General features: G+C 29.4%; 1 protein-coding gene across 1 annotated transcript; it reads right to left on the bottom strand.

The window, feature by feature from the left end:
- Positions 1-812: 812 nt before the first annotated feature.
- LOC147065671 (B2 protein-like) lies at positions 813-4,861 on the bottom strand. The gene is made up of 2 exons (XM_085956667.1): positions 4,760-4,861; positions 813-1,226 (listed from the first exon to the last, which is right to left on the bottom strand). The coding sequence occupies exons 1-2, from the start codon at positions 4,808-4,810 to the stop codon at positions 876-878; spliced, it is 402 nt and encodes a 133-aa protein (XP_085812793.1). The 5' UTR covers positions 4,811-4,861; the 3' UTR covers positions 813-875.
- Positions 4,862-14,531: the final 9,670 nt, after the last annotated feature.

Raw genomic sequence — 14,531 nt, 5'->3', positions numbered from 1 at the left:
AGATATTGACATATATACCGTCTCGTTCGATCACAGCAGCCCGAGAGTGGCAACAGGTTATCTGAATCTTTAACTTCAGTAAATTTTAGTCGATCGTTCCGAGAATGGGTTTATAGCCCAAAACAAATGCAAATATAAATTACTTAATTAACGTACAATTAACAAAAATAACTTTGTTACATGATAAAAAATACGCGTGTTTAAATCCCAATTTGTAAAAGTTACAAAGGCTTTACCAATAAATAAAATCCCATGTTATTTCAGGACTCTGAAAGACTGTAAGTACAAAATCTCTATCTTCTCTCGAAAACTGATTTATGACAAACTGGCTCACGAATAATATGGCTCATAAAAAAAATAATATATCCAGCCATATAAAAATACCACTTCAGCATCTAAATATTACATTGACTTAATATTATTGTAGTTACTGTTATATTGATGATTTCTATTATGAATAGTCTGAAAGTGTAGATTGCAACTAAATTTCAGCTAAATTTGACTTAAAACACTATGGTTCTGATGTACCTACATACAAATATTTTTCACATTCAAACTATGTCGCCGGTTTTGACATCGTAAGTTAGACGTATATCTTTTCTAATGACGTTTCTAACATTGATTCTTCATTATGCTCTTGGTTTGAAGTATAAATGATTAATTATAATAACAAAGTTATAAAAAATAATAATTAATATTAAAAAAACAAAAGACTGTTGTAGTAAGAGGTTTTTATTTTTACATCATTGGTCGTGAGTTTGGTAGATGTTTGAACTAACTTTGTATATTTCTACGACTTTTTCCAATGAAAAAAAACTCGCAAAAAGAAGCATGAATATTTCATAGCAACGTAATATATAATAAATAATTACTATTTAATACATTTCATGGTTGGGGTTTTCGGCCTGGTAGCACTTGAACATGTTCCATGCTGTCTCTTCATGGGTGGCTCCAACAAGTCCCATACATTTGTCCATAGCATCACTTACTGACTTTTGGTCTTTAAGCTCGGACATGGAGATGGCTACGTCCTTGTGGATGATTCCATCGTTGGTCATTATGCCAGCCTTCTTCAACATGCACAAGGTGTATGACTTCAGCTTGGCATCTTCCATGCTCCAGTCTCCGGTGCGTAGCTTCTTGATCATCTCAATATCGGCTCCAGTTTCTTCTACGCAGGCCTTGCAGTGAGACTTGATCATCTCCTTCTGTTCATCTGTCAGTGCCTGTAAATTTAGAAAACTATTTTTAATAATAGGTTATGCTGAGAACCACACGAATCCCGTGTATATTAAAAAATCATGTGTGGTTGTTTTTTTAACATACGTTAAAAAATTTTAATGTACAATAAGCACATATCACGTTGTGAAAATTACTTACAACCATTCCTCGTAAAAAGTATATTAGTTTAACCTTCAATCTACGAGCCCCAGTGTGCATTTATTAGGAATTAAAATCGTAATTTACATTTTCTTGAAAATACATATATATATCACCAACATAATAATACAATATATCACACAGCAATATAAATTATCGAAATAGCTAGACGTAGATATCAACATTTTTTAAAAAATATATTATTCACATATTGAATTATACGTAGGTAAGTATTAATGAATTGGTATTTACGTATTAGAGTTGTATTGTAATGGGCTTAAAATAAAACAAAAATATTTAAATTCCACGATACTTGAAATATTTTTATTGACATTTATTTTGGGCTATAAAGGCATGTTCAAAACGACAATAATACAACTAACTTTCAAAACTATCTTGAATATCGCATGCGTTCAGTTGTTAGTTTTGAAAATTAGTTGATTATTTTATTGTCATTATAAAAAATAATCGATCTCTGTGTATCTTGCTCCCATAACATAATAATAATATGATCTAATCGTTTCAAAAATCAATCGATTAAACCGTGTTATTATAATATGGAAAAAAATCAGATATTCTAAACATCAAAATTCGTTACCTTTTCGTAGAGAGAGTTTATTTTTCATTACATTTTTTTTTTGATTAGACGGTTTTTACTATCTACTGGAAATAAAGTTGTTTTGGTTTTACAAGGTTTATAATATAGAATGATTATAATGTGAACTTTAATACGCAATGTGTGTGTTGGATACGGAATATAAAAACTTTTTATTAATTATGTAGTTTTGAAAATGTTTTAGTTATTTTAAGTTTATTAATACCGTTTTAATATTAAAAAGGTACTTACTCTCATTTTTATTAATTTATATAGAATAACTAACATTAAGTTTTATCATTAATCTACTTAGAATTAAATATTTGAAAACATGATTTTATTACACCATTTGCTCACCCGTATTTTTAATATTCTATAGGTACCAGTGGCAAAGGGTGGAGGTAGGCTGTTAAGATTTGATATAAATAGTGCACAATTTTGTCAGACATAAGTATTTGTTTTCATTGAACTAAAATTACAAATTGCAGATAGTGTTGGTTAGTTTTTGAAAATCAAATCCTGCCTAAACTAAAGCATATTATTGTTGGTATGCTATGTGCATTCCGATAAAAACAGTGGACACTTTTCCAGTCATACTTACTTATTCTTATTGAATTGAGAATACATATTACATATGGTGTTGGCTAGTTTTTTAAAATTGGTTAAGCCCTTTCTTAGAAGTCAAAACATAATAGACACAAAATATTCATCTATTTTTTCGTCAAATATTTTTTGAATATTATTTCTATTATGGCTTGGTTTACGCAGAGTATAAATATTTAAGGTATGCTATGGGCGATCTGACAAAATATTGCACACTTATCCTGTCATACTTATTTGTTTTCGTTGAATTAAGAATATATAATATTATCACAGATGGTGTTCGTTAGTTTTTTTTTAATTCGTTAAGCCCCGCCTGAGCCAAACCAAAATTAATAAAAAAAAATTACATTTATAAAATATCTACAATAACATGGTTAAATGCCATAGTTTTGAAATTTTATAGATACAATAATATTTTATGACTATTATCTACGATGAAACGAATAAGGCATGGTTTAGTTGAATTTTAAAAACTAACAAACACTATCTATACACTGTGGCCGTAGTGCAATTAAAACAAATACGTGACAAAGTTTGCACAATTTATGTCGGATCTTAACAGCCTACCTCCACTCTTCGCCACTGATAGATACCTGATTGGTTTGTTAATTATTCGGTACATAAATTATAATGTCAACTATATAGGTAATAAATAAATATAATATGTAAGATGTTTGATAGATAAAGAAACGTAACATTCAATTGGAAAAAGAAAACTCTGTGATTTTCAGTAATTAATATTATTATTTTCTACTTTGTAATATTTGATTACAACAAGTGATAATACATTATTACTTTCTCAAACACAGCCATATCTCCAACATAAGGGTTCATAACCTTTCAATTACCGGGAAATCGCTACACTATTTAGTTATATTAAATAATTTGTGAAACTGTTGTGTTCTCTACGACTTAATAGATTATTTATAAAAATTAAATTTAAATTGGCAATGAATTTAAAATATAAATAACCGTCTTTTCAGATAATGATATTATAATAATCATTTTTTTTATATTTCAATGACGACCTACCTACTGATCTAGAGAAAAAAAATATAAATTGTGCCAAACTTTTGATTATTTTATTTCAACGTTAGGTAAGTACAATTATGCTAATATTATTTTTATGTAAACCAATTTAGTAGTAATGCAAAGGTTGATATATTTTTCCTGAGTTATTTATTTTTATAGGCAATCGAACTATTCTGTTACTAAAGCATTTTCATCCACTGTATTTTCCTAGTAGTCTAATTATTTTGTTTCATTTTTATTTCTGTAAGTAATTATGTATTTTTTCTACTGCGTGTCTTTTTTTTATTATTCATAATAAATTTTTGCACATTCTGCACTGTTACTGTATATAACGGTGCATTGGCTAATCACTATTATGTCACATTATTTGTTTTATGAATGAATTTATTATAAAAAGTAAAAGGTATATGAGGTACGTGTTATAATAAACAAATACTATAATTTCTATCGCGAAGCTGAAATTATCAAATGAAATAGGTACTTACTCATATAAAAATAAAATTATCAAAAACTATAATATACTCGTATAATTAGTGTATAATTAAAAAATGATATTTTAATATATTTAATTTAATTCTAATGGTAAAATTGAAAAAACGCGATTTTTTAAAATCAAAAATCTGCGAAAAAAATATAATATTTTATAATAACAACCGCATTAATAATCATAATATATACAAACAAAAATTTCCCTTTAGAAGTGGAATATTTTCACAGTAGTTCCTATTTGTAGTAAATATTGAATGATCTGAATAAATTTTTAATATCATTTCTTACAACATATCATATTTTACAACACTATAATATATTTAGAAAAAGTATCGTAATTAACTTAGTTGTATTTTGTAAACACTAAATATTATGTTTAAGTATATTTATATTCACATGTGTTTTATGATTAATAAATATTTTTAAATATAGGTATATTAATCATATATATATATGTAATATTTTAAATAATTAAGTAAGTAAATTCTATAATCAAATTCACAAAATAATAAAAACTGATAAATAATTTAATAAAATATGTACATGGTATATCTACCTATTTCTTTTTAATTTATTACTATACAACACTTTTTGTGTAGGGTAAAATAATATCACGGTCCCTTTTGCTTACGGCGTATATTGTATAAAAAAACCTCAAACCTGAACAGCAACGAACATCGCCAGGGCAACAACCAAAAAGAATGACTTCATGTTGATGGGAATGTGTTTTGTCAATTGAGAGAACCAAACTGACTTGTGACAACAGACGCTGACTTTTTATAGTGAGCAGAAATGATTATTGTTTTAATAGGGGAGTCGGTTTCAGATAAATACTTACTTGATTGCCTCAAAAACAGATGCGTAGTTTTAAAAATAATATGATTTGCCATAAGGCTCATTAATTTTTCCGCAAAAACATCATTCTAATTGTATGTATGTACCTAACTATTAACATTAAATGAGTTAATATTATACGCATGTTTTAAATAATTTATTTTGTAATATGTTTTAGTAGTACAAAAACTACACAATATAGAGATTTTATAACAATTGAAATCAAAGACAATACCATTATTTTTTCTTGTATTTAATCTGCATTGTTCAATAACGATCTGAACCGTTTTCGTTAAATGTTTTATGTATTATCAATCAATAGCTCACGTGTCATATAAATGCCGTCAATTAAGAATTTGTCAATTTCATAATTTGTCCACATCATGAGGTATTCCGAAAGATATAAACTTCTGCATTATATTATTGAAGGGAAGCAAGGCCCTTACAGAAGAAAAACTTAAGAGACTGATTTTTTCTAGAGAACTCTTCCCTTTTTACAACGATGGACAGGGAAAGAATGGCCGAACTCACCGATAACGGATATGGCAGAAAAAGAAGAAAGAAGAAAAAAAAGTCTATTGTAAAATATGAAAAGTATATACTTTTATATAATTACGATGCCCCATCTTTTCTCATCCTCGGAATCAACATTTCATGAGCACATAACATTGTCTCCGTTCTGGCAGAACACACTAACTGGAGAATACTAGTTTTGAGTAATTTGACATTGAAGTTGTTAAAATGTTTGAAATCGTCTATCATGTGAGTTTATTAAGTAATCGTAAAAAGGATGACTTTAAAATAAAGACTGTTCATTTATTAAGAAGGTTTCCAGACGGTAAAGTTTGAAATAAGGAACATTTTGGTATAACTAACTCAATGTGTCATTTTTTCGAATTAGTGTCTTCTGCCAGAACATTGACGACATAATATGTATTATATAACATAGTACTAGACACTACGAAATAGTATTATTGTAAATATCGTTTTTACAACGTTTTTATTAGCTCTCTCCTTTAAGTATTCTTGTTTGTCAAATACAAATCTTGCAATCGATTTTTAACTAGCTTTTCGACTAGCTAGACATTTGAAACTTTTAGAATATATCAAAACACGATGCCAATGTATTCTTTTAATACTTTTAGCCATCTTTAAGCAGAATTGAATTCATTTTCAGTTAATTCTGTTTTGTATAGAAAGTTATTTCAGAAAAATCCGTAAAAAGAAAAAGACTATTTTTGGTTGGAAAGTAGGTGGTCCTAGCAACTAAATTATTAATATATACGTGCGTTACTATGGAAATCAAAATGAAATGTCAAAATGACATTTCAGTATTCTATATTTGTTTGTTTGTTTGTTTTTCATTTACTTCATATCAAGTACAAGTTTGAGCATATTGAGGATAATAATTCAACAGAAAATTTAAAAACGTTGTATATAAAAAGTTTATAAGTTTATAAAAGTTTTATCTTGTAATTATTTTAAATTCATATATTAGATGTCTGTGGTAATAGTATTTTTTTAATATTCTTTTACCAACACATGCATTTAATCAATTGCTCACTTCAGTTTACATAAACATGCAATTAGGGATTGCAATAACGGTATTACGAAACCAGTTTTCCAGTGTTTATCAATACCGAAATACTGGTTTTAAAAATCATAAATACCGGAATTTTCGGTATTAATAAACCACAGTCGTTTACGTTTTGTAAATGAATTTAACGTTATCTGTCCATTAATTTGTACTGTATTGCCTATTAAATAGAATGTAAGTTATTTGCTGCTAAAATGAAAATATATTGACTGAATCCAACAGAGGTGAAATAACAACAAAACAAAATCCATCAAATATACATATTTATAAAATTGTCCAGATAAATTACTAGCCTTGTAGAGGGCTTTAGTTGAAATTATCATTAAATTGAAATTATTTGCGAAAATCACGAGTTCTACAATATTATGATCAATACATATTTTTAAATGTCAACATAATAAATGTAGGTAGGTAGGTTTTTGCTAAAACATATTGTTTTAAAGAGATTTTAATGTCTATATTTACTGTTTTTTTATGTTTTAACGAATAGCAGTATTCAATAATAAATACCGAAAAACCGGTATTAATATTTTCATTCGGTATTGCAATCCCTACCTGCAATATAATAAAATATTTTATATTCGGTAAAACGTTTCGTTGCCATTTACAATTGACTTTAGAAGATAAATCAATATTTCATATTCTATTGATATGATTAGTGTATTATGATTTAATATATTTTTATCTGAAGGTCAAATTATTATAACGATCAGAAGTTCAGACGTCAGTGGGCTTGTTGGAATTAATTTTTACCATTTTGTCATCAAAAATTGAGAAAAATTTTAATTGATTATTTGGATTGGAACTAGTACATTCGTAAACTTCAATGATACATACACGGCTTAAAGATTATTTCTCGTTGTGTCATAATTTTATTTTTAATATAAACAAGTATCTAGGGACAGGAGTGGTGAAGATAGAAAGGCATGGAAACTAGAAATGATTGGCGAAGAAGAGGACTCCTTAAAAACACTTTTGAAGAAAGCCAAATGACGTACTGGAATGTAAAACCGATAAAAAATCGATATAAACCTAATATTATTTTATAATATTTCTTTTATTCAACGAATAATTCACAATATTTAAGAATGTACCATTCTGATTATTGAACATACATAATTTTGAAAAAAGTAAGCCACCCTGGCAGGGAATCGAACCCTGCATCTTCTGGGTTTACGCCCCGTCCGTCGCATTTACCTCTATGCTACACATTGGCATACTAATTGCGACAATTTTTAACTATTGGCCTTTTTAATACCTACTCATCAGCGTTCTTCTAAATCAAGCTACTTTGGCAATCGGTTTTTGTTTTATTAAATCAAAATAGATACCTATTACTTCAATTACCAACCAACGTCGTCGATTTCTCCAATATTTTTTATGACGAAACTTACTTGAACTTTCTAATAATTTATAATTAATTATTTATTTTATTCAACGAATAATTCACAAGATTTAAAAATGTACCATTCTGATTATTGAACATACATATTTTTGAAAAATACTTTCTAAGAAAATATATTATAACCAATAGAAAAAAAAATTTTTTGTTCTATTGGTTATAATATATTTTCTCAGAAAGTGTTTTTCAAAATTATGTATGTTTAATATTATTTTGCTAAGATTTTTCATAAAAATTGCTATTTATTTAAGATGTCAGATGTTCTGTTTGTATATTAACCAACATTGCATAACAAAATCCTTATCCTTAAAGATCATAATAGAGGTTATATTAATATATTTTTGTTTTTGTGAGAAATGATGTTAGTCACTTGCTAAATCTATTATGTCCATATTTGAGTGTTAACACACATTGAAAAACAATATGTGAATTTACCAGACCTTGATTGGAACCCCGGACCCAAGACATTATAAATAGGGATTCCAATCCCGGGATCCCGAGCTATTTTCGATACCTATGAATCCCGGGATTGATAAACATAATCCCGGGATTTCGGGATTGATTTTTTTTATCAATTTTTATGGAAAATAAAATAAAAGCGAAAATAAAACAGAAAAAATACTTTAAATAAAAAATAACTACATTAGAAATAAACTGAGTTTGAATGAAGTTTGATTTATGCCCATGTGTAGGTTGCCGATTCATTTTATTTTTTCACATGAATTATTAAAAATGAGAAATATTGGGAAAAAACAATGCTTCGCACTTTTAACAAAGTAATTTTACCATGATATCATACGTTTTACAGCAGTTTCATATTTGGCTGACTAATTAGATTTATGATGCGGAAAGGCCATAAGTACGCCATGATTATTTGCTTTACTGTTTGAAATCTCGCTAATCCATTCATTATGTCTTTACTATCAGAAACAGCAATCTCATATTAAATTCACAATATTATTTATATTACAATATTATTTACTCCATTAAACTTGTGTATTTCCAAGATTGAACGTATATACAATATTAACAGTAAATGTCTTAAATAGTATAAATTATAGTAGATTTATTTTTGACCGATTTTATCAATTTTATTTGTAAATATAAAAATTTTATATTAACAATAGAAAAAAATGCCAATCCCGGGACCAGTCCCGGGATCCTGGGATTGTCAAATTGTAATCCCGAAATCCCGGAATCAGAATTTTGGCTCGGGATTGGATTCCCTAATTATAAACCAACGCGATAGAACCTCGTCCATTGTGGCGTACGTACATACGTGCCGTGGTTTAAAAAGATTTTTTATTTAGTAAGGCAAACTTTGATCTTGTGATTGAAGTTTTAACATTGTTTAATTTTATTCAATAAATAATATGATTATGTTAGTTGTCTCAGATTGGCACATGTAAATCACTTATTGTTTAAAAATAATTTTACAATTTATATTTTCCCATTAAATCTATTCACTTTAGTCAATGATATCTTTATCAATGAAACGTGTTATCTTATGAAATTATCGAACGATATTGTAAATTTATTAACTAATATTTTAAGCAAAGTTATTTCGACACCCGTGATTATACTATCTAAGAGTGACAGTATTTTGATTAACAATTTAAACTTACATTAGGTATTGTTTATTTATAAATTAATTCAGAAAACAGTTGGTCGGAATATACAAAAAAAAATCTGCATGCAAGACAAAGATCATTTGAGGAAAATCTTGCCTTTTGCCATCAATCCTATAAAATTGTCTAATTTTTATAAATTATTACCAAAACTGTTTTAAAAACAGCATTTACTTTGATGACCATTTAAATAGACTGGAAATAGATTGCTGCCATGTTTTATTTTTCTTTTTTATTATAATTATGTAAATAGTGTCTGGGTTGAGTTGTTTGGAAATTGTACTATGGTTACAATAAGTAAATCAGAATATGGATGTAACTTTATAATGTTAATTTTGAAGTTGTTAATCTTACCTCCGATAATATATATTGTTCAGATGGTTGCGTTGTGTAAGGGATATGATATTGGATGCATCTCATTTATGGGTAAACATGTGGGCGTTTAAATTGTTTTATATTCAGTATGAAGTACAATTACGTATTAAACGGTTAGATACAATGACAGTATATTAAACTATGTTTTACGTGTAAAGGTTTATAATGATACTTTTAAATGAAGATAGTATAATGAAACGGACGAGCTGTTCAGAACGTTTATATTTTGGAAACTTTAATTGACAGCTGTGTACGTTTTCGTTGTGTTATTATCTATGCTCATTATAGAGTCAGTTGTGAAGTTGTATAAAACCTCTATAACTTCGTGTTTGGGAAAACTTGGAGAAGCGAAATGCTGTTGCGAAATGAGCTGGTGCTCGACCCATTGTCAGGTGGTATCACAGTGGAAAAGAAAAAGAAGAAAAAAACTCGACGCTTTGCGCATCGCGGGGGGGGGGGCTTCGCCCCCCTGGGCCCTCAAATGATGGATACTGAAACCCTGACGGCTAAAATTATTAAACATGGAACGTGCTTTACCTAATGATTCTCTGAGTGCTGGTTGTCCAAATTCGAAAGAAAATTTATTTCTGAAAGTAACCGAATTTAAAAGATTCAAACAATTTTACTTTTCTGAAAATTATGTAATCACAATAATAAAACTTAAGAAGTGATAAAAACAGACGAACAATACGTCGCACAAAATGTAGGCTACTGAAAAACGTAAAATGAAAATAATCGGCGCGCGTAAGTAATTGGGGCGGGGTGCGGGCTGCGTGTCTATAGTTATTCTACGTCTATTTTTCGTAACGCTTTTGCGTCGGAGATCATGAGTAAAATAAGTTCCATGTTAAAACAAAGAATCCACCAAAAAAAGTCTGTGATTCTTGTCCACCGTATTAATCTCATCTACTTATTATATGATCTCAGTATATCCAAATATAATATACTTACCAACCCTAGGGTCTACGTCTTGTGTCCAAAAAACGAGACGACAATACTCAATCATCTGTGAATTGACTCGAATCACTTTTATTTTTATGCTTTCTTTTTTCCCTTTTTTCTTCTAACGAAAACTTCTTCTAAGGCCTGTATATAAATACATTCATTACGAACACTTGAGTAAGTACGATACTTGATGCAATTGCTCCGACGCCAATCTCAACCCTAAACAACTGCAGATACTTCACGCGACAATGTACCTATGCCTCGAGAGACGAAACAAACACAATAAAGACCAGGTATTCACAGGAGACACTGGGTGGTGATTGTTATTTAAAGTAGGTTCTTTGTAGAATAATACTACTCCTTATAAGTAGGTATATAAGTTCCTAATTAACCTAAAAAATCACAGGTTCTAAACCTCAGTCTGGAAAATACACATATTGTTTTTCAATGTGTGTTTGAATCCAGAATATGGGACTATTAGGTTGAGCAAGTAGATAACATCCATTTCTCGTGAAAAAATCTTGTAATAAAACGTTCACTCTGTGGAGGTCCATATAATCTTTTTAGGATCGGAAATGGTTAAAAAAAATCCTTATAACTTAGCTAGATGATCTTGAGAAATTGACAGACCAAAACTTCTGTAAATACGTACTCCCAAATATCTTCTATGCCTCGGAACAGTGACGTCCCTAAATAAAATGCCACCCCTAGGCAGCGCCAAAATGCCACCCCATGTTTTTATACAGTATTTTTATCATCCTTTCATGAGTCCAATATCTAAGAAATGTGTTGTATGAATATATTACTAACAAAATATCATAATGTAATTATTTGCAAATCTGCACGTGTCGTTTCTGATCACCAAGAACGTCGGAGGGCACGGAAAGAAATCGCAAACCCAACAAAACCAGTGAGCTAAATTTTGTAATGGAAAGATAATTTCAGTTATTATTAAGTTTAGGTAGCTAATCTTATATATTCCAAATGATTCTCCTCGATTTGCCGCCCTTCGATTAACTGCCGCCTCCAAGCGACGCTCAATCTGCCTACCCCCACGGGACGTCACTGCCTCGGAATACGCCCTAATAATATTGGATGTGGATGTGGCTGGACAGGGTGGGTATCTAAATACATATTATTGTGATATCGTTTAAAATTAATTAGTGAATTTTATTCAGCCCGAAAAATTCAACTTAAACATCGTAAATAATTTCAGCGGTACCAATAAAAACATTAAAAGATGGTTGGGAGTGAATCAATAACAACTCTTTCTCGTAAAAATATCTCCATAATATTATGATCTGCTAATATTAAAAGCAAATAATATATGCTGATTTTTTAAAAGTTTATAATAAAAAAATAAATAAACACTGAGTTGTTGTTGGGTAAAAATAAAACGCATACCTACTTACTAATATTCTTGAAAATTTATAATCTGTTATTAGAAACATACAATTATTAACTCTAAACAAAATTTTATGTACTGAATGGACAGTTTTCTATTACGATTTCCTGGTATATTGTGTATTTTTGTGTAAACATAATAAATCATTAATTAATTATTATCAATTTACGTGAACAATGCGAATCATTCCTATAAACAATTGTGTTGTTTTTTTCATTCCAAATGACCAATCGTAATTCTACCTTAATCTGTTTTTAAGATTGTTAAAATCGAATCATCTTCCTAAAAAATACCACAGTGTTTACAAAATAATTTGTTTTTTATGACAACTGCGACAAAGCTTTAACACAGTAATATTATATTTTTGTAATTAAGATATGAATCTCTCTTTTTCTGTATTTACAAAATTAATCCTAATGAATGTTTGGATAATGCTTGTTTATTCCGGTATCCAAAGTCTATTTACCACAAATAAATAGGTAATCAATTACACATAATATATCATATATAATATTATAATCATATAAGCTAAAATCTGTATTATTTTTATGAGACATTTGTTTTATCCCGCACAAGAAACCTATAATAATAATAAATAATAAATAGTGCACACTAAACATTGTCAGTTATACTTATTTGTATTCATTGAACTATGAATACAAATTGCAGATGGTATCGGTAAGTTTTTAAAATTCAATAAAAGCCTACCAAGATCACACTATAATGAAGAAGTAGGCTTTCGAGATCCGTTAAAAATTACGCACACTTTGACAGTCACACTTATTTGTTTTCGTTGAATTAATAATATAAATAACTAGCTGAAGTACCCGGCTTCGCACAGGGTCGCTTCGTGGTTATATTTATCTTAGATATTTGAAAAATAATAAAAGGTAATTATTTTTTTAATATTAAAATATCTGTGTAATACAATATGGCAATATGAAAATAATTCTAATAGGAGTAAAGGTCAAACATAAGAACACTAAATTAAAATCGAATCCAAAATATGAAAACGTTATTAATGTTATTAATATGTAGTAAAAAAAAATTAAAATTGGGTGGAACAAACAAACAACAAACTTTGTATTTTATATAATAATAATTTAGAAACCTTCGCAGGTGTGCGCACAACAACTGACAAAAGTTTCACCGCAATCGGATGAATGGTATAGAAACGCATACGAATAGTAGAAGAAGATGATTTTCTAAATCAGAAATCTTCGTGGGCATGCGCATGACAACTCACCAAAGTTTCATTGCAATAGGATTAATGGTATAGGAACGCATACGAATAGAAGAAGAAGAAGATGGTTGTACGAATTCAAAAACCTTCGCGGGCGTGCGCACAACAACTGGTCAAAATTTCATCACAATCGGATGAATGGCATAAGAACGCATACAAATAGAAGAAGAAAAAGATGATTGTACTAATTCGAAATTCACTTGATCAAAATGTCATTGCAATCGGATGAATGGTATAGGAACGCATAAGAATAGAAGTAGAAGATGATTTTTTAATTCAGAAATCTTCGTGGGCATGCGCACCACAACTCTCCAAAGTTTCATTGCAATCGGATGAATGGTGTAGGTACGCATTCGAATAGAAGAAGAAGATGATGGTTTTACTAATTCAGAAACCTTTACAGGCGTATGCACGACAACTCACCAAAGTGTCATTGCAATCGGATGAATGGTATAGGAACGCATACGAATAGAAGAAGATGGTTGTACTAATTCAAAAACCTTCGCGGGCTTGCGCACAACAACTGGTCAAATTTTCATCGCAATTGGATGAATGGTATAAGAACACATACGAATAGAAGAAGATAGAATAAAGAAAGAGAAGAAGATGATGATTTTTCTAATTCAGAAACTTTCATGGATGTGCATACAACCACTTACCAAAATTTCATTGCAATCGGATGAATGGTATAGGAACCAAGGGAGAAGAAGAAGATAGTTGTACTAATTCAAAAACCATTGCGGGTGTTACCATAATAAGTGACGAAGGTTTCATCGCAATCGGATGAATGGTATAGGGACCATACGAATAAAAGAAGATAGAATGAAGAAGAAGCAGAACAAGAAGAAGATGGTTGTACTAATTCAGAAACCTTCGCGGGTGTTGGCAGAATTATTGACGAAAATTTTATTGCAATCGGATGAATGGAATAGGAACGCATACGAATAGAAGAATATAGAATAGATGAAAAAGAAGAAAAAGAAGATGGTTGCACCAATTCAAA

The sequence above is a fragment of the Rhyacophila brunnea genome, unplaced genomic scaffold, assembly GCF_057557595.1.
Source record: "Rhyacophila brunnea isolate RB1 unplaced genomic scaffold, BYU_Rbru_1.0 scaffold_6, whole genome shotgun sequence".
Taxonomy (NCBI): domain Eukaryota; kingdom Metazoa; phylum Arthropoda; class Insecta; order Trichoptera; family Rhyacophilidae; genus Rhyacophila; species Rhyacophila brunnea.
The sequence above is the reverse complement of the archived record's forward strand: the minus strand, read 5'-3'. Positions and strand labels throughout refer to the sequence as shown.